This window comes from Eretmochelys imbricata, chromosome 12 (genome assembly GCF_965152235.1).
Source record: "Eretmochelys imbricata isolate rEreImb1 chromosome 12, rEreImb1.hap1, whole genome shotgun sequence".
Classification (NCBI taxonomy): Eukaryota; Metazoa; Chordata; order Testudines; family Cheloniidae; genus Eretmochelys; species Eretmochelys imbricata.
The window spans coordinates 32,770,582-32,796,639 of record NC_135583.1 but is presented as its reverse complement, the minus strand read 5'-3'; the positions used below and the strand labels follow the sequence as shown (position 1 = coordinate 32,796,639).

The window sequence follows — 26,058 nt, the reverse complement described above, 5'->3', positions numbered from 1 at the left end:
CAGCAGAGAGGTCCTGCTCCAGAGAAGTGCAGGAAGTAGTGCTGAATAGTACAAAACAATCAATGAGGACAACTTACCTGACTAAGAGAGAATTTTTCCACTTGGTCAAGGCTGAAAGGGGTCGCCCCCATTCTTACTTCTATTCAGCAAGTGTTGCACTATCTTTTCTATCTGAAACATCAAAGATTAGTAGTTAGCTCCATTAGGGTACACCTAGCAGCTATAACAGCATTCCATCCTTGTGTGGATAGCCACTCCTTTTTTTCCAACCTGATTTTGTAAGTTTTTTAAAGGGTTTGGATAGGCTGTTTCCACGTGTACAGAGTCCTATTCCAGCATGGAGACTGAATTTAGCCTTAACAAAGCTGATGGGTCCCACCTTTGAGTCTCTAGCAACCTGTTACACCTTTCAAAGAAAGTAGCATTTTTAATAGCCATTCTATCGGCCAGGTGAATAGGGGAGTTCAGGGCATTAGTATCAGATCCTCCATATGTTTTTTTTAATGCAGACAAAGTCTACCTTTGTCCACATCCAAGGTTTTTTTTGTTTTTTTAAATGAGACAAAGTCATCTCCTCTTTCTATACAAGCAACCAGTTTTCTTAACCTTTTTCCCAAAGCCTCATGGTAATAAGGGAGAGGAGTCATTCCAAACTCTAGATGTTGGAAGAGTGTTAGCATTCTATTGGAACAGACTAAAAAGCTTTTCCAGTCTTTGTCTCAATTTATTGTTGTATTTGCGACAGAACAAAGGGCTGCCTGGTTTCCATGCAAAGGATTTTTGTTGTAGATATCTAGTTGTATTCGCCTAGGTGACCAGTTGGCTAACATGAACCCTCAGGATAGAGTATTGGGTCATTTGACTAGATCCAAAGCTGACTTTATGGCATTTCTGGCTCATGCACCTGTACTTTGCAGAGTAGCAACCTCTTCAGCATTGTCACACATTTGCCTCCCACTATGCAATCTCTCCGCAGTCTCTAGATTGTTAAATCTGGACGAACGGTACTTCAGTCCCTGTTCAAATTGACTCCAAACCCACCTCCAGATGGGATAGCATGAGTCACCTGCAGTGGACCGGACATCAGAATGGTTCTTTCCAGAATGGTTGTTCTTCTAAACGTGTTGCACATGTCCATTCCACAACCACCACCTCCTCTTTCCCCTCTCTATTGGAGTCATTCCAGCAGTAAGGAACTGAGGGCGATCTGGGGCAGCTTGGCCTTTTATGCCTGCATGGTGTGCAAGACACAATAGAAGGTGCTTGGGCCTCCCTGATGCGTACTGCTAAGAGTAAAAACTGACAACTGCGCACTGGAGCCCCCAGACACCTACAGTGGAATAGACATGTGCAAAGCACCTTGAAGCACAACAGTTACAGAAAGTTACACAACAGTTGCTAATTTAGTAACTTTTTTCCTGCAAGATGACTCCAAGAAGCATCACTAGCATTGTGTTCTTTGTAAGACAAACACTGCAACTAGTTCTAATGCTATTGCCTTGAGAGAACAGTCAACTTACCAGCGTGCAATTTCTACAAAGAAGGGGAGTGCAGAACACTGAACACAACATGGCTAGGGCTGCTTTCATTAACAATAACAGAAAAGACCAGACTCTCAGTGAGGCCAAGCAAGGTAGCAGGTCACAAATTACAGGTCCACTTATCCCAGAAGAGTTATTGCCTTCCTTAAGAGTCAGCTAACTCACAATCCCTATGTTGCCTTTTAAACTGGCTGCCCCCTTCCGCACTTCTTTTTGGGACAATGTAACCTCACAGCAATAAACTGATTTGAGCTCATTGGACCAAATCTATTCCGTTTAGCAGATATAAAACTGGAGTAACTGCACTAGTCTAACTGAACAGAATTTGACCCCACAAGACATATCGTGGTCATTGGTAGCAGGTGAGGGCAGCCGATAGATGTAGGCATATATAATTATGTAAAATAGTTAAAATATTTTAAACTAGGATTTAAAATCTAGCTAATGATTGAGCATTGACTTCAGACTATACATGATGATTTCGGAGAAGTTCCAACACCATCTCTAGAACAAAGGGAAGGTTACAGATAGTCAGGGCTCCAAAATAACACACTTTTTAAAAGTTGACCAGACCCATATTGTGTTTCATGAAAACACTCGATACAATTAATTTCAATTTATTGGAGTAATTGAAAGGCATCGCTACGCACTCTACATTTCCTTGCAGAGGCTTACAACCAAAATATTGCATCCATGTATTAGGGCATGAGAACAAATGGTAATTATATATATTTTTTTTAAAGAAGTGTATTTCCAGCCATAGCATGCCTTTAAACAGATAGTTTGACATGGGCAAAGGGCAGCCACGCTGGGCAAATGCAGTGCTAACACTTCAGGGGTTGAGCACTGTCCTAACTTACAAGAACAAGATCTGACCCAATTATGGCCGTCTGTGTAGGCAGAAGTTTCACATACATTCACAGCCCTGCTAACAGCATCTGTACTAGAGCAAAACAGTTGAACATTTACTTTCATTTGTTCTTAATGCTCTAAGTGGGGACTTAGGCAGGATATTGGTACAGAATATTGGGGCAAAAATTGGAAATTAAACTGTTTTACCCCCCCAAAAAGTACTAAGTTGGTGGAAAACCTGCATTGGGCATGTGAGAGAAAGAACAAGTGGTCCAAACCAGCATCCAATTATTCCAACGCAGCTCAATTTGTATGTAGAATATCATAACAGTTTCTTCTTCACCAGAGGCTGAAGGATGCGGAATACCATATAGAACTGTCTTCTTTCAAAAACAGCCACCATTTTTCATTTCTTTTATAGCTCTTATAAGTGATACTCTACTGCTTTCCCAAACAGCATGTACTTTCCATTGCCAATTTAGGCAGAGTCATACAATAAATACAAGACAAAAATCAGATTGAAATTAACTTTACTCCAACGTATTATGCATCATTTACAAGATTACTGAAATTCTTCATTGGTGAAAAGCATTGTAACACTTACGAATAACTTACTTGTAGCTTTATGTATGTAACAGTACAACTTTAGAAGGTAACATGAGACAAATGCAAAAAAAAAACTTTTGGCACAGGTTTTTTTTGCATGCATTATACTAAACAGTTTTACAACTATTAAGACGTTTCTTCTTTGGGATGCCACTTGTAAATTTTATATAAAACAAAAAACCCACTTGTTCTGGCTGTTTATTACAATTTAATTGGCTAAAATGGCAAAAGCCAAATAGGACCATCCTTCTGAAACAGAAGTTTGTCCACTAGAAGCTAGGGTGACCACATGTCCTGATTTTATAAGGACAGTCCTGATAGTTGGGGCTTTTTCTTCTATAAATGCTGACCCCCACCCTGCATCCTGATTTTTCACACTTGCTATCTGGTCACCCGACTAGAAGCTCAAACATCATACAGTGAGGGGACGAAACAGACTCTTCTGATGATATTTCAAATGTGGTTGACAAATCTAGCTACTTCAATACGCTTTGGAACAGACTCATCCATGGAGTTTTGTGCTGATCCATTCCAAATAATTTTAAATGTAAGTGAAACATAATCAGTGGCTAAATTCTAATAAGTGGTTAAAAATGAAAATAAGGCCTGTTGAAAACATGGCTCATAGCCCACTCCTTCCATATGTGCTCTTGCAAATATATGTAGAGTACGGTCTGCTCTGCAACCCAGTGCTTGAAACATGCATTGGCAAAACTGCACATTCCAAAATGGAGGCCACTGTTTGAAACTTACTAATCCACTTGATGTATTGCTTCTGAAGTTATCTAATGTTTTCCACCTAAAGGCAGTATAAAGGATGATTTATGGGACTGTATAAATCAGAAACTGCTCAGCAGATTGCTGATATTTTTAAGTAGCAGAAAACTCATTTGGGGATGTCCACTACTCTAGTTCTTGGTGAACTGGAAGAGTGATGCACATACCAAACAGACAAACTTTACATCAACCTGAATGCAGGTCAATACAGAGTTGAACAATCTGGCCCTTTGAGTCTACTAATTGCATAGCAAAGGAATTTTAATAATAGTACTCACTCTAGCTGTAGGCTGGCAAATCCTTCCACTGACTTGTTTGCCGTTCAAGCATGTAGACTTTAATTCACATCAACTAGTTTAAAAAAAGCTTCAGAGATTTTGAGAACCACTGAAATTCCTGCAAATTTGCTCCATGCATGGAAGTGCATGGTCACTAACATACCCCCTACCCCTGGATATTTACTACCTAGGTTTACAGAGAGCATTAGGAATGAAAGCCTGTTTGCAGTAGGTTTGTTGAAACACAAGCACAGCAGCATATTTCAACAAATCAAAGTGAGACTCAAAGGCCCACCTCAAAATTGACATTTTGGAGTATGTTTATTTGGAACAACGGAAATCTTCACGTGCAGATTGTGTTGTCAAAATGACAAAGAGCATCCCCAAATTAGATTAAAGCAAAGGAAACTGGAGAATTACTCTGCGCAACTTTCATGATAAAAGATCATTTAAACATAATTTGGTTGACCTCAGTATTGTAATTTCAGCACCAGATATTCCTTTAGCAAATGAAAATGATTTACATTGACCGAACAAAGCATACTCATATTATTCAAGTACATTCTACACCCATGATTTTATATTAGATAACCTTTTAATTTAAAACCTCAACCTTTCCAACACATATGCACTTAAAAGTTAAGAATGTGAGCAGTACCACTGAAATAAATTACATTATTCACATGCTTAACGTTAAAAATGTACCAAAATGTACCTGGCAGGACCAGGACCTAAAATAGCAGAACACAGTCATTTTGTTAAGTTAGAAACATGCTCTATTACCTTATGCTCAAATAAATTTGCTAGTCTCTAAGGTGCAACAAGTACTCCTTTTCTTTTTGCGGATACAGACTAACATGGCTGCTACTCTGAAAGGTAATTTATATGTACACATGAGTAACAGCAGAATTTAGACTTTTAAAAAAGGCATGGCACGTGTGTACTTGGAGGTAACATTTTCAAGGGAAATTTATAAAAAAGTAAATTGGGAAAAAACAGATGTGGATCTGGAATGGTTTATAGCTTGAACAAGTTCAGCATGACCAGTTTTACAGTCTTAGTTTCTTTAAGCTGTTTAACTCTTAACTGAATATAAATGCTTTATGCTGCTTTAGGATTTCAGATAACGTCGAAGAGAAGAGTTTCTACACAGCAGCTACTTTACGTACATAAAAGTGTACATGTATATTTAAGAGAATTCAATTTATCCTAGACTGCCAATTTCTGTCAGGCTGAGGAAACAAACACTTCCCTGCAATTTAAACAAAGTGTTTTTTCATGCTATCAAATAGCTCAAATAAGTATTTACAAGTGTATACACATAAATGGGTGCCTGCATATCTCCACAGTATAAACAAACATGCCTCCTCTCTGTTATCAGGGCTTAACGTAAACTTTTACCAATATATAGTGACATCAATAAAAATGCAAGGCAACTCATTGTTACGTTTGACATATCTAGTTTTTCAGCTGTCTTTTTGCTTATATTTTGAAGAATATAAGAAAGGGGCTGTGCCCTGAAAAGTGCACTTTTGTTTATGTCTCCTTTGTGTTAATGAATGAAAGTGCAATATGTTTAATTTGCATACAAGTGTCAGTATTCTTTCAGAAGCTAAAGCCAGTTTTTTTGTTTTGAAGTTGATATATGCATATGTTCATGTCCAAATAGCTACATACATGCACGTTACCAGTATGCCACTTCTCTGCCCAGGTAGATGCAAAATACCCTATTTACAATAAAAGCATCCAAATCTCTAATGTACATAAGTTAGAAGTGTCCACAATTGCATTACTCCTCTATTTAAATGTTTTGTCCCTGGTGTTTCTCTCAGGGAATCTGCATGCCATGAGGGTTATGTGGATGTATCCAAGAGACAATATAGACTTGTCTCTGGATTGCTTTTACCACCCTTTGAAAAACTGAATGCTTTAGACAGACAAGATAACATTCAACTTTATTTACAGCCAGCCAAGGAAAGTAGAGCACCTTCATCTTAACTCATGCTTCAGGGCACAGTAAAATGATTGTGACAGACCAGGGAAGAATTCATCTCTGGCCGAGAGAAAAGTATTATATGGTTTTCTAAAGGTCTGATCCAAAAGCCCACTGAGAGCAACGGAGATACTATCTATTCCAATGGCTTTGGATCAGGCCCTAGAGCATTTTAGGGTTTTTCATTTTCCTTTGAAAGATCAGGTAATAAGCATTGCCAGCAGTAGAATACTGGATTTGATTAACCAGTTGGCTGATCCATAGTGGCAAATCCTACATTCAAGTTTTTCCCACAAACAAACAGGTCATGTGATTCATGATTAGGTGACCAATCACAGCCCATTTGAGTGCAGTTCAGAGTGGTCTAACACAAAATTGTGAGATCCAATAGTTGCAAGGGTGAGAAATTGGGATAAAGCAGGATGTGCAAGTATGACTATTTGGAAAAAAGTCTGTGTGGAGAGGCTATGGGGAAACCATCGGCTATTTTGGGTACCAAAAACAAAGTCTCCCTTTATTCACCAGCCAGCCCATTACAGCCAACAAAAGGGTAGTGAAACATCTAAGTCACTGTTAACAATACTGAGAAAGAATCCTGCATAAAATCAGTTTTGCTGACTGACACACTTAAGGTAGTGCAAATCATTTTGGAAGGGCAATGCAAGAAAAATTGAAATTGAAAAAAGAAAAAAATTAGTTTGGAAGAGAAAAATATTAATTGAAGATTTCAAATCAAGTTTTAATGTATTTGTTCAGTGCCTAGCACAACAGGGCCAAATTTGGTTGTGACCTCTCTCGTCTATTACAAGTGTTAATTAATAAATCCAGAACTAGGGATATCTTAATGATGTGGAATCCATTCCTTTCGTGTAAGGAATTTTCCACAGCCCCATTTTCATAATTTCCAATGTAAATAATTTTCTACAATCAGAATGAACACATCACATTTGTTTTGACTGTAGGTAACTCTGGGACTAAAGTGACCCATGTCCATCAAAACAAGGTATATTTACTGTTAAATTGTTTTCATGCCACTGGATTTTATTTAACAAATTCAAATTGTGATAATACCATACTCATTTAAGGTAATAGCCAAATGTTAATCCTGCGGGGCTGGGAGAAATGGGGCCAAATTCAGCATTGAAGCCCTGTCATATTACTGTGCTCTGTAACTGCATATTTTAGAGAACTGAAATAAGACAACTGTTCATGGGAACCAGCAGTGTAAACTAATTTCTATTGAAAAATGCTGCTGGTTTCCTTTAGGCCATAGTCACTGGTAACAGTGCATGCACAATTCACCCCTTTGTAAAAAGGTTTAGGCTTAAACCAAAGAAAGGATAACCTGCAGCTCGGCATCACGAGCCTGTGAGGTGGCTAGTAGTACTTGGGGGGCTAGTAGTGGGAAACTTACCTGCTGTAATTCCACACACTGAACATGTCACAGAAATTGATCCCCACTCTTGAGTTTTGGGCTTCTGGAACAAAGCCTAAACTTCCAAAATGTCAAGCTGTGCAGGGCTGCTGAGTCCCCACATCATCATCTCTTCCACGGCAGGTGGTACGTTCCACCTCCGTACAGCCTGCTTGTTCTCCAGTTGCTAGTTTTTTTGAGCAAGAGATTGAAGCAATTACCTATGAGAACTTATGTATCTAACTTTCACTTTGAGATGTCAGTATAATCAATGCATCAGTTGGATGGCCGCAGCCATCTATACACTAAGAAATGCATTCGCTAGTTCTACAGTAAGCCAGTGGGAAATAACTCTTAAAACCAAAGCATAAACATTGCTACAAATAGTAAAAGACAGGATGGATGAATCCAGCCATACTTCATCTGTCTCTCACAGGAATTGGATGGGTGAGAAGGAATCCAGTCATACTATATCTTCAGAGAACCAGAATTACATGTAAGTAGTTTTCTCTTCTCTCAGTATACCACGCTGACTGGGCTCCTGCTTCTAGAGGAAAGAAACTTGAAGGGAGTTTCCACAAAGCAGCAGACTCACCAAATCATGGAGAACTAGAATAGCAAAAGGCAGTTTAGTACACTCAGGATTGTGGACAATTCCAGGACACTTCCACATCTGAGAACGTCAGGGAGATATTAAACAGGTGACAAGCAGCATAGGGCATGCACATTACAAGGCAGGTATGTAGAAGGATCTGTTGTTTGCATTACACAATTTCAAGTAGGGGCAGAGATGCCCACCAGCTGAGTCTGTTGGCTTGACAATAGCACATTTAAGAAAGCAGGAAAAGTCAAAAGCTTTCCCATGAAAAGACTGAAAGAAAAGTAATATCCTGCAACAGAACAGTCACCTTCAGCTAGCATATTGGTTAAGTCCTCCATAGTAAAGAGGGAAACATTCTCAGTTTTGGGCTGGGAGCTGTGCCCAGAAAGGACGGGCTATAGATCACTTCCATCAGGACTCCAGAAACAAAAACTTCTACACAGATGAGTGACTGATTAGTGTCAAACATATGCCCAATACCTCCCCTCTTCCTGTGGGTAAGCAAGTGTTCCTTTGCAAAACTGAAAGCAGGATCTTGGGTCCTTATTACCACCAGTGAACAAAATGTGCTAAGGAGTTGCTCTGGGATCTGCACATGACCTTTAAAATGACCAACTAAGGATATACTTGCAGGGATATGCTGAGTGCTTAATCCAGCCTCTTCCTTTCTGCTGCAGCCAAAAGAGTTACTCCTCTAGTCAATAAAGTAACTGGACATACATCAGCTTAGTGAGAGGCAACACACAACATTGAGGAGAAGATACAAAAGTCTGAAAGAGAAGCCAAAACTCTAGAGTTCAGTAATGACCCTAGATTAGTAAACATGCCCCAAGGCAACCAAAGAAGAGACCAGAGACTGCAATGAGCTCATGTAGCCAACATGCATCCCAAAGACATCTACAAGTAGAGAATGTGGTTATCTAAAGGCAATTACCAATTGGACAGCACAGGAAGCTGCATACTTTGACTTAATGGAATTTGAATGAAGGTCTGGTGACCACAGTTAAGGGAGACAGGCTCAGTCTTCATCATTTGTCGATATGAATTATGTATTTTGTTCCTCCTTGGACTTCAGGCCCACTGAAATCATGTCTTGTGGTACATCCAATCACAAGTACCAGAATACTATTGCAAAAATCAAAATTCAAGTTTCACTATGGTCTTAACTGGTATCTGCCACCTACTGGCAAATACTCCCAGTTAGAACACCATGTCTCACGCTTCCTCTCAGTTTATGAAGACTGCAGGACTCAAGGCCACTGGACAGCTCAAGCTGGGCGCTTTAGTGCAAAGCCCAAACCTTATCTTCTCAAAGGCAGACACAGATGGGCAAACCTCTCCAACAAGTTGATCTTGTGCCTGGGAGTGGCCCCATGATACACTGATGTCTATGTATCTGACTTCCTCATCTGTCCAATGCTCCAAGGTAGATACAGACAATGCCTTACTGATTGGCACACTACAGCAGCGCCCCAAAATGCAACTATGAAACACTGGCCTGAAGAGTGGGCTGCAGAGGCATAGAATTGGTGTGCCTGGGAGCTCAGGTATGCAATACATTCACTGCACATCATACTAAGCTATCCCCGTCACAACAACGTTTTGGTCTACTACAAGAAACAATCATGCAGAAGTTGGGGTTGGGTAAAGGCGGTCTGAAATGCTCTGAGGCAAAGCAATTCAAGCCACCACCATGAAGAACTCCCCCATAAAGAAGGCTCTACGGTGTACCAACCATCAGCACCTCAAACTCACTTCGTCGGCACTAGTGCTATGGGTGAACATCTGCCTAGTGCAGCAGGGGAACAGCTGGGCAATGCACCTGTATATCATGTAAGTTACTCCATAGCGTCGATGCCTGGTATGTTTGTAGACAAACAGGCCAATGCTCCAAGTCCCCTCAAAGATACCGACTGGCATGCTAACCAGAAATACACCAAGCCTCTGTTTTGAGACGCCACCAAATAGCACTGACCCAGCATATTGGAAGTAGGAACAGGAACGAGTAGGAACAAGATGTGCCTGTGCTGGGAGAGTATCACTGTAGCACCCAGCTCTGATGTGATCCAAGATTATCTGCTAGTGCATCAAGCTCCAATGGCACAGAAAGCCCTGATAGATCAACGGTGCTGTCAGTGCCCTGCACGTTCATCATACTCCAATGAAATGGTAAGGCAACCTAGGCCACAACATTACAAATTCCTCTAGTGTGCCAAGCTCTGACAACACACTAAGACGACAGATCTTGCTAGTGTGTTGAGGCATTCTGACCCCACTGCAGTGCTCCAAACATCAATGGAACCTCAAATTCCATCTGCAATTGCCACCACCACTCAGGCTGCAGCAAACCAGTTGCACTTTGAGTCTCCTACCAACACAGATAGAGGATTGTGCCTTTTACACGCTGATCTTCAGAGCTGTGCCTTTTCCATAAACTGGAGACAGGGGAGCATGGAATCGGTTCCAAAGATTTCTGGATGGCACACACAGGTGCTCTAAGGCAAGGCACAGCTGCAACCAGCCTTCCAGACTGACCTTCAAGGCAGAACTGGATGCTCCTGAAATAAAGTTACAAGAAAATACAAAAGTTAGTAACCTCAGAAATACTAAAAGATGGGGAAAAAAGTGATGCAAGGCTGAAGACTGGCTCACAGAGCAGAAATTCGCATCAGAATAACTGCCTCTCCATTGAAATAGATGACTGTTGTAACTGACCAGATAGGAGACGACAGTAGATGAAGAAAATCTCCATACTTTTTTGAGCTTCATCAGCTTTTAACAGGTAACCGCTGAAGGGGAATGCTTTACAGTGAAGCCAGGGGCATGAGGGGCTGCAGAGCCCACTGTGCAGAGGAACAAAGTACCTGCTGCTATACAGGGAAGTCAGCAGCCTCAAACACTCTGAACTTTCAGAGTTCTACCTAGTCTTGTTCTAGAAGAGTAAGATTTAAGAGTAGTAATTTAATCAACAGGATATCAGAGAATTCAGTCATTACAAGTTTCCTAAGGTCTTTGGTAAGGTTGGTAGTTATAGTATAACCAATATACTGTTCCTCAAATTAGCAAATACTGTGCTATTGGTAGGTGAATTGCAATGTAACCTGATGATTTCTTCTGATCTTTCACTCAGACAGACATTCGAATATTTAGAATGTCCTTGATTTTGTTTTCATCAGAACCAGAGTTTCTTGAAAAAAAAAAATCAAAAAAAAAAAAAATCATAGTTTAGGAACACAAATCCCTCCTTGAAAAGTCCAAAAATACTTTAGCCCTGTATGCTGTCTGTTTTATTACAGTATGTGCAGTGAAGTTACTGCGTAATAACTTTAAGAGTTAAGTATCTCAAACGTTCTTTTTATACCCCCTTAACAGCAACGCTGATTATACCAATTCAGAGAGAAGTAAAAACAAGTGTCGCTACCCACATTAGTTGCACTTTAAATTATATACGCAATAATCAGCAAATTTGTGTTACAGGTTCATTTTTGGGACAACTGCTTGGAAACTACATCTACTAATACATTCCTCAACATCTATTTTTGTACAGGACTGGTAAACCTCGCCATATTATAATCTTGTCAAATTTAAGACTTTAAAAAACAAAAAGCAGCTTATGCCAATAAGGGCTTTTTTGGTGAGCGAGATGTGTCAGAATTAGATAGGCTTACTGTCTTGATGCAAAAGTAGGCCTAGGTCTGAGCCAGAAGCATATAGGTATAGACAAATATAAAAGCCTGAACTGAGGTTCAATCGACATGTTGATATAGCTTTGTAACACAGATCAACAATGGTAGGCACCACGAGAACATTCACTTTAAAGTTCAAACTTACATTAACAGGTTACAAGCATGTACACATATTCTATGTTTAAGTTACATATACAACAGCTGAAGTACCTTATGCATGAAAAGGTTTTCTTAGACCAACTGCATGTGGGCAACTACATTCAATGTAGATAACTTGGTCAGTCCCTTCTCCCGCTCCCCACCCCAATAATTTAGTTTCAAACCACAAGGAAAACAATTTTATTAAGTAGCACTCAGTGGCTTGTTCCAAACTTCTGACAAACCAAGGAACACAATTCTGCACAGGTCTGTGTTTCTACTGAACTGAACTGTGACTCCATTGTATTCCAGGCCAAGTCAGCCAGAAGAAAGTCATCCATAGCTGTCTGTGTCTCATTGCTGGTAAGGAATAGGCTTCCAAGGGTCTCAAAGCAGCTATCCATAGTCTGTGTTTCAGCACTATTCAGCTGGACTTTATTTTCTATATTTTGACTAGCTATATGTTTAGCAGCAGAGGGTATTTCTGTCTGGGTTTCAGTATCAGACGAGTCAGTGCTCATGGAGAAGCTGGACTGCTTCAAAATACTTCCCAAAGGCAAATGGGTGCTACTGTCTAAGAAGGAATTTAAGTCTGTCTGTGTCTGGGTATCAAACATTTCCAAACCTAAAAAGTTAGAATTTCCTCTGCAGCTATAGGATTGAGTGGCACTATCTGAAAAAAATAAGTCAGTCTGTGTTTCAATGTCCAGAGATTCCAAGACCGGCTCAGAGTTCAGGTTACCAAGTTCACTCTCCTCAGTTTGGGTTTGAATATTGGAAGCTGAAAAGAACTCTTCAATGTCAAAGTCTATTCCCGTGCTCTGTGTAGGGCCAGATGGCAGATGTGTATCAGCACCAGAGCTAGCGTCAGACAAAAGACCACGATTATCCAATGTCTGACCAGGCATGTTACCTGAAAAGATGTTTTCCAGATCACTTAGTAAGTCCATTGTCTGGGTTTGATTATCCGTCATATTTTGCTGTGGGAGTATAGTAGTCTGTGTATTGAAGTTGATAATGGATTCAGTTTTTATTGTATCCTGACTCAGGGTCTTGCAGTTACTTCTTTGTAGCAATCCTTGATCCATGTTTGCAGCCATTAAATTGTTTTCCGGGAGCCCAATCTGGGTTGAAACATTGTAAACCGAATGAACACTGTCAAAAATGTCATTGCACATTACAGCCTGGTCCATTTGTACTCTCTCTTCAATACAGTTCTGTGTTCTGTTGGTTTGGGTCTCTCTAGAAACGCCAGATGACTGGAAACAAGCCTGAGCAAAAGCATCAGTCTGGGCAGCTATGGATGAAGTCAGTTTAGAACTGGGCAACAATGTCTGAGTCTGAACGCTAACCGGTAGCGAAATTTGTGAACTGAATGTCAGGTCTGTCTGAGAGCAAGAGGATACAGAAGAATCAGGAGTCCAGGCTGCAGATGGCACAAAGTTCTGTGAAACGTAAGATAAGTCAGTTTGTACATTTATTGAAGAGATTTTATTCTTGTGACAAATGCTCCCCAGCTCTTGTACTGTATTATTTGATGTTACCTTACTCAAATTGACTTGGACACTGTTGCTAATCGGTTCAACATCACCAGAATTTGCCGTTTTTGAAATAGGCACAGTGTTTTTAAATACAAGTGCTTCAGCCTCTAATGCTGGTATCAGAATTCCTATAGACTGAGGTAATAAGTGAACAGTACTCATAACAGAGCCTTGATTATCAACAGCCACCACAACAGGTTTGACAGAGGAATCTGTTGCTGATACAAAAATAGGCAAGTGAGCAAACTGCATTACTGGAAGTTTAACCAAAGCTACTTTGGGCTTTGGCAAAAGCATTTTCGGTGTACACTTTGGCTGTGAGAGCGTTTGCTTACTGATATTAGAACTGCAGGAGCCTTCAAAGGAGGCCATTAGCTTCATCTCAGATGATTCCAATTCCTGAGTGCAAGTACTACTGATGCGTGCATTGATGAACGCTTCACTCGCTTTCTCTGCCAAGTGCTGATTGGAAACCACAGTGCACATTTTCCTTTTCTTACTAGGTGGATCCCTGTAAACATGATACATTCAGAATTTATCTCACAGTTTAGAGACCAACAACAAAATCTTCCCTCCCAACTCTTTCAATCATGACACTAGACCTTGTGGGAATGGAGGTATAAGTTAAATCCTTCCGTAGGTCTGCACTGGCAGAAAAACCAATCCTGACCATGACCTTTTTTCACTTTAATAAGGAAGAGAATGAAGAAAATGCTAAAAGAGTAACCTCTCAGCATTTTGGGTTGTGGTGTTTAAGAAAATGTTAAAAGACTTTTCCAAAGTAGGCAGTTACAGTCTTATAGAAAATTGGAGACTAGGTTTTCTATCCCTTGCATACAAGAATGCACAAGTATTATAATCTTGCAGCATCTCACTCTGCAAGACAAGATATAGTAGGATTCAGTAAATAGATTGCTTCATGCATGCACACTACTAGGAAGATTTATACACGTTTTATAGATGGCAATTTTTGATACTTATCTTATTGTCTTACTAATGAAAGCAACTGACACATATGGTGCTGACACATATGGTGCTGTTACAAGTAAAAATATTTAATGAACGTTGCCTACTTCAGGCTACAGAACTACACTGCGTGTGCACATTCCCCGTCCAAGAACATTCCCTTTCTAATTTCATAGGACCGCAGGATGCACAGTTCCAACGAGAATCACTCTTAGTTCTAACAACAAATGCAATAAATGTCACCAGCAATAAGAGGACCATAGCTGGTAGCACTTCTTGTGCTAGACACTAGAAGCTTGATCTTACATAGTACTGGACACTCAATTCCCATTGCCATCAATGGATCTAGAACTGCTGTAAGCAATGGAAGGAAGAAGCTGCAAACTGCATTAGTGTTAGTGGGAGTTAACTGCATATAGGTAGGAGACAGGCCCACCTCCCATCAACCGAAAGGTGTTAATTATGGGGCATGTGTAGGAAGATGCCATAATACTTAATATACAATAAATTAAACCACTTAATCAACAATAGCTTCACTGTTACCTGTGTTCTGCAGGGATCTCATGGCCAGTTCTGTAAACATGAGACAGTAATGCTGTTCTGCTGGCATAAGGGCACCCACAAGTACACTGGAAAGTCTTGCCACAGTCTTCTATATGTCGTTTCAAGTCCCATTCCGTGCCATACGAGTTGCTACATTTATCACATTTGTGCTTCTTTTCAGCATGCATTTTCATAAAGTGCTAAAATTCACAGTGAAAGTTAGACAGGTTAGCAATACAAAATAATTGGTTAAGAGGTCATTTCTTTACAAGACAGATACAGTGTTAGCATACGCAAAACAATTTAGGAGATACGCTAGTCCTGGAGAAGAGTAAGAAAACTATCCTTAATCAGAAACAGTTTTAAGAATTCAATAGAAATATTTAGGCTTTTCACTGAAAAAAAGATTTAAACATTTTCTTGCACTGCTCAAGGCACAAACTATACAATACTATTCTAGAGGCATGAGAACTACAGAATGAAGAGAAGTCTAGTTTCACTATCAAAGTTGAGATGAGGGCAAAATAAACAATGAAAAGTTGCTTAAATTAGTTTTCATTATTTAATTTCATTATTTAAAGTATTTTTGTACAAATAACTATGATTTTACACCATCATTTGATCTGCAAATTGATTTTCATTGTTTTACTTGGGAGTAAGTCTTCATACAATACCAGAGAATGAACTTGTTGGCAATCTCATACACCTTGTCATTAATTTTATGTCATCAATTCCCCACAGCTTTTAGCTATAGATTAACTACTGCCACTTAACATTTACTGGGCTTCCTGTACCATTGACATCAATGGGAGGTTTGCTATTGACTTCAGTGGGCACAGGATCAAGCCCACAGTGCCCCTCATTCAAGAATCTTGCTGTTTATAAACGTTAGTTAAATCATCAAAATACCCATCCTGAGAGAGGCACGCTCTCTCTTTCAATAAAGAACTGGAACAAAGAGGAGAGGCTAAGTGAGTTGTCCAAAGTTCCCAGAACAAGTAAATAGAACCCTTTATTTATGGCCCACAGCTCTAGCCACTAGACCACATCACTGCCATGCTGGATCATGCAGCTGACTGACACTGAAGATGAGTCACAAATGTTGGCAGTTGGGTTTTCAATAGAATTTAATACTTTTCATAAAGAATGCATAAGTGACATTTTCTTAGCAAGAGATAATCCTGATGAACATGCAACAGAAAGTCAACTGTGTAAAGACATCAACTCCTGAGACAAAAGTACAGGAGTTAGCCTTATTTCTTATCCATTTAAGATGGCTAATAATTTAAATCCAGCTTATTGCGCTTGGACTTCTTTTTGTTATAACTGGACATTTATAGAAAAAATGTTAGCCATAGGTCAGCTCTTTAGAAAAATCTTATATGAATGATCTTTTCTAACATTCATTTATTATCAGTTTTTTTTTTTTAAATGAGAACATGCCAGTGACTGACAGACACAAAGACCCAAGTCTTCCAAAGCGGATGTGCAAACTGCCATCTGCACACAGACTGGGTTTTCTCCACACAAAAAGAAAAGGAGTACTTGTGGCACCTTAGAGACTAACCAATTTATTTGAGCATGAGCTTTCGTGCGCTACAGCTCACTTCATCGGATGCATACTGTGGAAACTGCAGAAGACATTATATACACAGAGACCATGAAACAGAGAGTGGTCACTTTGGATGGGCTATTACCAGCAGGAGAGTGAGTTTGTGTGTGTGGTGGGGTGGGGGGGCGGAGGGTGAGAAAACCTGGATTTGTGCTGGAAATGGCCCAACTTGATGATCACTTTAGATAAGCTATTACCAGCAGGACAGTGGGGTGGGAGGAGGTATTGTTTCATGGTCTCTATGTATATAATGTCTTCTGCAGTTTCCACAGTATGCATCCGATGAAGTGAGCTGTAGTTCACGAAAGCTCATGCTCAAATAAATTGGTTAGTCTCTAAGGTGCCACAAGTACTCCTTTTCTTTTTGCCAATACAGACTAACACGGCTGTTACTCTGAAACCTTTCTCCACACACTTGCTCTGCAACTTGAGTATACACATTGGGATGTCTGGCACATGTGTTTGGATACAGGAAGGTATATGCACTCTTGAAGATTTAGCCCATGTTGTCCCCAGATTCCTCTTATACTATTACTCAAAGAAAAGTAGTCCAGAAAAAAAATAAATACCTGTTTTACAAGTGAAAATTGGGAAAATGGTCTGTTTGGTCCTCTAGGGCAGCCTTCAATAGGACAGCAGTAGAATTTCTGTGTAGTTTTCAAACCCTTTCTTATTGATGCATTTATTTTTCCATCCTGAAAAAGTACATTTTTATTAAAAGTTGGCAAATGGGCCTGTACTATTAATACAGTGTTCAGAATACAGATTAAATTTTGCTCAACATTTAGTTTACCAGCCTTGACATTCAAGCTAAAAACTCTTTGTTAAGTGAATTGGTAGATTACTCAGCTCAAATGGAGTTGCTTATCTGTTCAGATACTATTTTGTACCTATACCAGCAGAACTCCCCAGGAATCACAACGGATGATCCTAGAGCAGTATACTATTATTTTACTTCAAATATTAAATTCTCCCCAGCATAGAGAAAATACTTTCAAAATCTAAACAATTTACACCTGCTATTTCTTAACTTTTTAGAGTCCAAAATGAATGGATCTAAAGCTCCAGCCTCTACACTGCATTTCACTAAATATTTAGTGTTCCAATACAATGTGGTTTTAATTTTCAGAATTGCATTATGCTTGGCATTTCCAACCAGTAAGATTTCTACTTTACAGTTTATATTTGCCTGGAACAATCACACTGCCATCAGAGTTGCTGAAGCAAGTAAAAGTAAAGAACTAGAGTTCCATGTGCCACTTAATAAACTTTGTGTGTGTGCTTGTATGCAGACTAGATGTTCACAGCAATATACTACAGAACCAGAATACCAATAGGGACAGATTCTGCTTAGTTGTCTCTGGAAGAGGCATCTCCCTCACTAAGGAAGATTCCTTCAGTCTCAACCACATTACTCTGCTTTCCACATATTTCAGCCACCTGAGCATGGACACTTACGGATAGTAGCAGGTTACTAGCAAAGAAGGAATTTTGGGCTAAAATTCTCAGCTGTACCCAAGCAAAACAGAGTGCTGCTGGGAAGCATAAAGACAAAAATAGCACCTCTTCTGTCTCTCCAGATCCTGGAACTGGCTGGGGAGCCAAACTCCAGGCACTACAACCCTGGAGATCTCTCTCTGGTACCAACTTCTTCAATGTGAAATTAAATTTGACTTGATCTGATGGCTCTTTTCACAGGGGGAGACTGCTAATCTGATGTTGGATCCAGGGACCAGACCCATAACGCCTCCCTGATGAAGGCACAGAGCCTCTGCTGCTTATCAATGCAATCCAAGTAATGGTTTACAACCCCAGGCAGAATAGCAGGTACCCACATCTGTCTCCAGAATATAGAGGGACACATCACACACTGCTTAAATACACCTTTTTTACCTGAGACCCCAGAGCCCTGACAGACATTTTGGTACTAGCCAGAGAACCTTCGGGCCAAAATAAAAACCTACCAGTACAACAGTGAAAGCTATTTAACACTGACCCCAATTAAAATATAGTGCAACACAAGAAATTGAGTTTTGGATTAAAAAGACCCGAAGAAATCACCCTGGGAACAGAGAGAAGGTCCCTGCACCTGACCACAGAAATGCACAAACTGAGGTAGTTTGGGACTGCACAATGTTTTTATAACTTCTGCTTCAAACATCTTAAGTGAGAAGGGCGCTCATGCAGCTCCAACAGGCATGGTTTTCCAGAAAGTTCCTGCAACATAACATGAGGCAAATCCCACAAACAGGAATAAACAGACGCCACATTAATGAGCTCCTTTTTGTCAAAGCGAATGAACCATTAACAGTTGTCAAACCAAGATAAGTTATGTCTTCAATAAATGGAACATAATCAATGCTATACAACTTCGTCAAGTAACTTATATTTCTAAGCGTTCAAACCTGGTTTCTAGTAAAAGACATGTTGTTGCAAGTAAGTTTTACTAATGCTATAAGTCCATACAATTAAGTACAAAGAATCTAATGAATGAGATGGTCAACTATGTCATTTCACCAAAAGAGAACCTGATGGATTCTTGAACTTTATCAATTAAATGTTTTGTGGAATTTTGGGACAAAGTTTTTACTTTCACCTCTTTTCCTTTGACTCCTGAAAGTATCAAAATAAAGTGCAGTCAGAGAAATCTAAAAACCACTAAGTTCCGAGATCATTCTCTTGTTACACCACAATCCACCACCACCATGCTACTAAGGGTCAGATTATTTATTTATTTTGTAAAGATATAGTACATCGGTTCTCAAACTGTGGGTCAGGACCCCAAAGTGGGTCACAACCCCATTTTAATGGGGTCACCAAGACTGGCATTAGATTTGCTGGGGCCCAAGCCCAACCGCCCAGAGCCAAAGCAATGAGGACTTCAGCCAATGGTGGAGGGGCTTTGGCCCCCCTGCCCGAGGCAGTGGGGCTTGGGATTCATCTTTGGCCCCCCTACCCAGGACAGTGGGACTTGGGTTTTGGCTTTGATCTCCCCAGCCAGATCAGTGGGGCTCAGGTGTGCTCAGGCTTCAGTACCCCCTCCTGGGGTCGTGTAGTAAATTTTGTTGTCAGAAGGGGGCTGTGGTGCAATGAAGTTTGAGAACCCCTGGTATATGCCTAAAGTAGGTGCCTAAAGAAGCAGATAGTCACTTAGCAGAATTCTGAGAAGTGCCTAGACACCTCGCTATCACTGACTCTCTTAGGTGACTATCTGCTTTTTTAGGCATTTATTTAGCAATCTGGACTTAACTGCTAAAAGGGTTTAGTAAGAGAGGTAAGCTGTAAAACAATGCTGAATATGGAAGAGGCAGCTCTACATATATTGGTAAAAAGTTTCCGTAGTTGGGACTATCTGTATGTAGCTCTAAAGCAGGGGTGGGCACACTTTTTGGCCTGAGGGCCACATCGGGGTTCCAAAACTGTATGGAAGGCCCCCCTCCTGGGACTCCCTACCCCTAACCGCCCCCCTGGGACCCCACCCCTTATCCAACCCCCCCTGCTCCCTGACTGCCCCGATCCCTATCCACACCCATGCCCCCTGACAGGCCCCCTCTACCCCACCCCCTATCCAACCTCCCCTCTAAAGCCCCTTTCAGAATATAGCCCTGTGAACATGAGTGGAGGGCTCAGAAGGAGCAGGGGCAGCCGCACAGCTGGAGAGAAGCGACGGTTTCCCGCTGCTTCTCTCCAGCCGGCTGCGCGGCCGCCCGGTGCTCCTCCTGAGCCCTCCGCCCACATTCACCACACTCCCGCCACCCGCAGCTCCCGCCTGCTCCCCTGAGGCTGTAGTGAGCCTCCCTTCCTGCTCTCCCGCGCCCCTACAGTGCAGCCCCCTCCCACACTGGTGGCGCGGTGAGGCTTCGGCGGAGGGACAGCGGGGGAGGGGTTGGGGGCTAGCCTCTCCAGCCAGGAGCTCAAGGGCTGGGCAGGACGGTCCCACGGGCCGCATGTGGCCCACGGGCCATAGTTTGCCCATCTCTGCTCTAAAGTATCATTCAATCAGTCACGACCAGATATAGAGAGTCTAATGACAGTTTATTTCTAAAAATCCCATCTCCATAGACACTGTGTGTCTGAGCCACACACTGTTCCAATACTAGCCTGAACTATTACCAAATGGAAAGCTGAGTACAAGCAATCTCCTAAGCATACACGGCACTGTGATAACAGTTCTGAGAGCTATTACAGCAGTTTATGTGGGGAAAGAACGCATTGTATTTTCTTCCTTGATAGCAAACCTGGAACACAACAGTTAAATACTGCAGTAACTGTGGTTCAAAACGATGGGCCACGTGGATCCAGGAGTGCTGCGTGCCCCTCAGAGCACAAGCTCAGAATGTTTGGAAGAATGTCTGCTGAAACTGCGCACAAACCCTATCTATCCCTTGTGTCCCTTAACCGCAGGACGCATCAGCTAACGCCACTCAATTCCTTCTAACTGCTTTTGAGCCAAGATCCACATAGGCCAACTTGACCAATAATAAAAAAAAAATTAACTATTTCCCTGAGAAAATAGGAGGTTTTGGTGCCTGGGGAACTATATGTTTGTATTCCTGTAGCACAATGTGGCCAGGGTCTCCAGGTGCCACAGCAATACAAAAAATGAATAAAAGGATGAATGATCTTTAGAAAGAAAAAACCCAAGCTACTCTTAACAGTATCTCTTATATTAAAAAAAGATTGAAGAATATTAAAAGATATCACACACAAATACTACACAGAGACAAACCAAACACTAAGTACGCATATACTGTTAATCAAGTTTATATATTTCACACTGAAGGGTGTTTTAATCAAAAAAGCTGTTGCTAGAAAATGCATCATTCTTCCCATTGTAATAGAATAAACATGATACACTAATCTAGAACAGCCCATCAACACCTATATAAATCTTTACAGTACCCTTTGAACAACAGTGGCTTTAGAAACAATTGGACAGTTTACTGTTTCTAAAGAATGCTAACTATCCCTTGCAGAGGGCTTCAAAACTGGGAATGTGAGCTCCCCATCTAGATGATGTTAGATAAATCAGAAGGCAAGAAGGACTCAGGGGACACAGATGTAGTGCTGGACAAACAGTAGGCAGTAAATGCTCAAGTACACACTTGGGGTCAGGTTGGGAGCATGGGTCAGTATGTAGACCTGGTGTGTATTACTTTCCTGCATGATCAGGGCTGTGGGCACCAAAGGTGCAGTAAATATCAGGACCAAGTGGATCTAACTCAAGAACAGACTCACGGATTTTGGTACTTGGAATCAATTGTCTCAGGTGCATGCCAAGAGCGGCATGGGTGCTCCAGGGCTGGAGCACCCATGGGGGAAAAAAATAGTGGGTGTTCAGCTCCTCTCTCCTGGTGCCTCCCACACCCTGGCAGACCCTGCTGATCAGTGCCTCCTCCCTGCCACAATCAGCTGCAACTGCGGGGGAGGAGGGGAGGGGCGGGGCGGGGTATACTCACAATGGGGCAGAACGAGAGTGGGAAGAGATGGGGTGGGGCCTTGAGGGAAGGGGTGGAGTGGGGGCAGGGCCTGGAGTGGAGCAGGGGTCAAGCACCCCCTGGGAAAGTAGAAAGTTGGTGCCTCTGAACAGCTGGACATGGTGCATTCTCAGGACCAAGATCTCAAGGGGTGAGGAATAACGGGGACAAGCAGGAAGGGGTATCTGGATCTACACTTGCTTACATCATGCACAGTGCTGGGCTGGGGAGTGGGGATATGGCATGGGGGAGTTTGATTCCATGGCCTTGCTTAGGTGTATGCTAAAGGCCAGGAAGGTGTTTGGGACATGCATTTGTGGGAGGGAGGTTCAATACGGGGGCCTTCCTTGGACAAGGGTTAGGGGATTTTTAAAGGGTGGAGGGGAGGGCCTGGTTAGACTTGTTCAGGTGCACGCTCTGGAACAGGCAAAATATGGGGTTCAGCACCTGGACCTGGAGGGTCTTGCTCAGGAACATGCTAAGGGCAGGGGGGGTTAGATATCCAGACCCAGTGGGCTGGGGGTCAGTACCTGGACGTGGTCAGGCTTGCTCAGGTACACACTCAGCGCTGGGGGTAGAGAATATGAGGGGCTTGGTACATGGGCCTCATGCGCCTTGCTCAGGTACATGATAAGGGTAGGGGAGCTTTGGTACCCAGACCCAGCGAGCCAGGGATGTGTTGATCTCCGGATCCACTGCACGTTGTTGATTTGCTTGGTGGTGAGGGAAGGGATATGAGGAGTCAGGTACCCAAACCAGCTAGGCTGGGAGAGGGTCAGTACCTGAAACAGCTGAGCCTTGCTCAGAGCTGGGAGTGGGAAATATGAGGGTTTTGGTACCTGGACCCAGGGGGCTAAGGGAGGTGGGCCTTGCTCAGGTGACACTCAGGACAGGGGAGGGTCAGTACCAGAACACACCGGATCATGCCTAGGTGCAAGCTCAGAGTAGGAGTGGGGCCGTACCGGGACCCGCGGGGCCATGCCCAGGGCAGGGGAGGATTGTACCCAGACCCAGGGCCGGGGAGGGTCAGTACCTGGACCCGGTGGGCCTCGCTCAGGTGCATGCTCAGGGCAGGGGCAGCGCGGTACCCAGAGCCGCTGGGCTATGCCGAGGTGCGCACTCAGGACAGGGGAGGGTCGGTATCCGGACCCACTGGGCTATGCCCAGGGCAGAGGAGGATTGTATCCAGACCCAAGGCAGGTCAGTACCTGAACCCAGTGGGCCTTGCTCAGGGCAGGGGTAGGGCGGTACCCAGAGCCGCTGGGCTATGCCAAGGTGCGCACTCAGGACAGGGGAGGGTCGGTATCCGGACCCGCTGGGCTATGCCCAGGGCAGAGGAGGATTGTACCCAGACCCAGGGCCGGGGAGGGTCAGTACCTGGACCCGGTGGGCCTCGCTCAGGTGCATGCTCAGGGCAGGAGCAGGGCGGTACCCAGAGCTGCTGGGCTATGCCGAGGTGCGCACTCAGGACAGGGGAGGGTCGGTATCCGGACCCACTGGGCGATGCCCAGGGCAGGGGAGGATTGTACCCAGACCCAAGGCGGGTCAGTACCTGAACCCAGTGGGCCTTGCTCAGGGCAGGGGCAGGGCGGTACCCAGAGCCGCTGGGCTATGCCCAGGTGCGCACTCAGGACAGGGGAGGGTCGGTGTCCGGACCCGCGGGGCCATGCCCAGGGCAGGGGAGGATTGTACCCAGACCCAGGGCCGGGGAGGGTCAGTACCTGGACCCGGTGGGCCTTGCTCAGGTGCATGGTCAGGGCCGGGCTGTTGGGCAGGACCTTGCCGCAGCCGGGCACCGTGCACAGAATGTTGGTCCGCACGGCCCGGGACAGCTCCGTCACCGACGGCCGCACGAGCTCCCGGGGCACAGGACGCTCCGTGACAGAGGCCGAAGCCCGGGGCCACCCCGGCCCCGCTCCGCCCCGTGCGCGCTCTGCCGCCGCAGCACCTGGCGCCGCCATGTTGTTTTCGGCCACTTACAAACAAACCGGCCTAGCAGCAGCAGAACTTCCGGGAGCGCGACGGAGGCAGCTCAGCATTAGTCATCTTGTAATTTGAATATTCATAAGGAGCGCGACGAGGCTCGGCGCTGGTCACGCCCCTCGGCCCTGGCTCCGCCCACAGATGCTCTTTCGCTCCGCCTGGCATCGTCCAATCTTCAGTTTTCCGTCTCCCGCGGGGCCGGCCCGGTTCGCCTCGTTCCCGAATAACCGTCACTCTCTTCTCACCGTGGGGTGGGGAGTGAGGGCTCCAGCTCGGCGCGCGGGCTCTGGGGTGAGGCTGGGACCCAGGGGTTCGGAGGGCGGGAGGGGCAGAGTGTTGGGGCACAGGGGGTAGTGGTGAGGGATGTGGGCTCTGGGTTGGGGCTGGAGATGAGGGGTTTGGGGCATAGGACGGGACTCCAGGCTGGGATTGAGGGGTTCAGGGGGTGCGAGGGGTGCAGGGCTGGGGCAGCGCTTACCTCAGACAGCTCCAGGAAGCAGCGGCATGTCCGTCCCCTGCTGCAGCTCCTAAGCAGAGGTGCGGCCAGGCAGCTCTGCTGCACTGTGCCCCATCCACAGGTGCCAACCCCACAGCTCCTATTGGCTGTGGTTCCTGGCCACTGGAAGCTGAGGAGCTGGCACTTGGGGCAGGGGCAGTGTACGGCACCCCCAGCTGCCCCTACATGTAGGAGCTGGAGGGGGGACATGCCACTGCTTCCCAGAGCCGTGTGGAGCCATAGCAGGTAGGGAGCCCGCCTTATCCATCTGCACCGCTGGACTTTTAAACGCTCGGTCAGTAATGCTGACCAGAGCTGCCAGAAGACCTTTTTGACTGGGCGTTCTGGTCGAAAACTGGACACGTGGTAGCCATAATCCTTGCTCCGTGGGTCACTGACCCAGTACGGTGCCTTAACATCACCAGGCCACAGGTTAAGATGAGGTCAAAACATTACCACACTGCAAAGCAGCAGGCTGACAGGAGTGCAAAGATCATTGTCATGATACAATAGATGATGAGGGATCAAATTATCATTAGAGGGTGAAGCAATTAATGATGTGGGGTTAAGAAGCCATGACACCACAAAGGCAATGGGGGATAGAGATTGTTACATGAGCTAACTGGGTAGCATCAACCAGTGGTTGCAGCATGAAAGGATGGCACAACGTAACGTCATAACTAGGGTGGGGTGAGAGGGGCAGCCACTCAGGATACAGAGCCGGCGGGGGCACAAAAATGGGGCAGCGCAAGATCAGGGCCAGAGTCCCTGGGTGTAGTTTGGAGAGGGGCATTGGAAGAGCAGAGGGGGTGGTCCAGAGCTGCTGCTTCTGCTGGATGCTTACTGCCTCTGCAGCTGCACAGTGCCTCCTGGGTCCTACGGCCTGTCATCTTCCTCTTCAGCGTGTGCTTGGCACCTTATATGGTCACTATCCTGTTTTCTGTACAATAGGACAGGGCAAAGGGTTTAGGGAATATGGGGAAAATAGAATGAGGTGAGGGAAAGAGGCAGTAGCGAAGGAAGGGGGATGGGATAGGGCAGGGGGAAGAGAAGAGGATGGGGCAGGGGAAGGGGTAGGGAAGAGAAGGAAATAAGGGCATGGTGGGAAGCAGGAGCCCTGCAGTGTTCCCTTGGCAGCAACAGCTGGGGCTCCCCCATTAACCCAGTAATTCCCCCCCCCCCCAGCAATGGCTACCCATTTGCAACAGCCCCAAGTACCCCATCATTGGAGGTGTTTAAGAATACGTTATACAAACAACTGTTAGGGATGGACTATTCACAGTTAGCCCTGCCTCAAATGGAAGGAGTTGGGCTAGATGACTTTTCTAGGTCCCTTCTAGACTTACAGGTCTCTGATTTTGTCTTTCTTGGCTCTTTACAGACTCAGGAAGACAACACTCCATTTCAAATATATCTCAACAGCCATAAAGGTTAAAAACTCAAATTTAAAAGCACTTAAAATGGAGATTGTGAATGCTCTTCTATGGCAAAGGGTGAATGCCCTTACAAATTACACAGCCATGGAATCATAGAACACACATGGCCCTGTGCATT

The 26,058-nt window shown here is 43.9% G+C and overlaps 1 protein-coding gene across 4 annotated transcripts; it reads right to left on the bottom strand.

Annotated features, from left to right (window-relative positions):
• Positions 1-2,906: 2,906 nt before the first annotated feature.
• ATMIN (ATM interactor) lies at positions 2,907-24,001 on the bottom strand. 4 transcript variants are annotated; one of them, XR_013347615.1, is made up of 5 exons: positions 23,747-24,001; positions 17,118-17,243; positions 14,937-15,136; positions 8,997-13,938; positions 2,907-8,070 (listed from the first exon to the last, which is right to left on the bottom strand). XR_013347615.1 is itself a non-coding variant. In XM_077830882.1 (4 exons), the coding sequence occupies exons 1-4, from the start codon at positions 23,984-23,986 to the stop codon at positions 12,102-12,104; spliced, it is 2,403 nt and encodes an 800-aa protein (XP_077687008.1). In that variant the 5' UTR covers positions 23,987-24,001; the 3' UTR covers positions 2,907-12,101. The 4 variants fall into 4 exon arrangements, 1 of the variants encoding a protein (XP_077687008.1); XR_013347616.1 differs by having other exon boundaries at positions 10,435-13,938; XR_013347614.1 differs by having other exon boundaries at positions 2,907-10,620; positions 11,959-13,938.
• Positions 24,002-26,058: the final 2,057 nt, after the last annotated feature.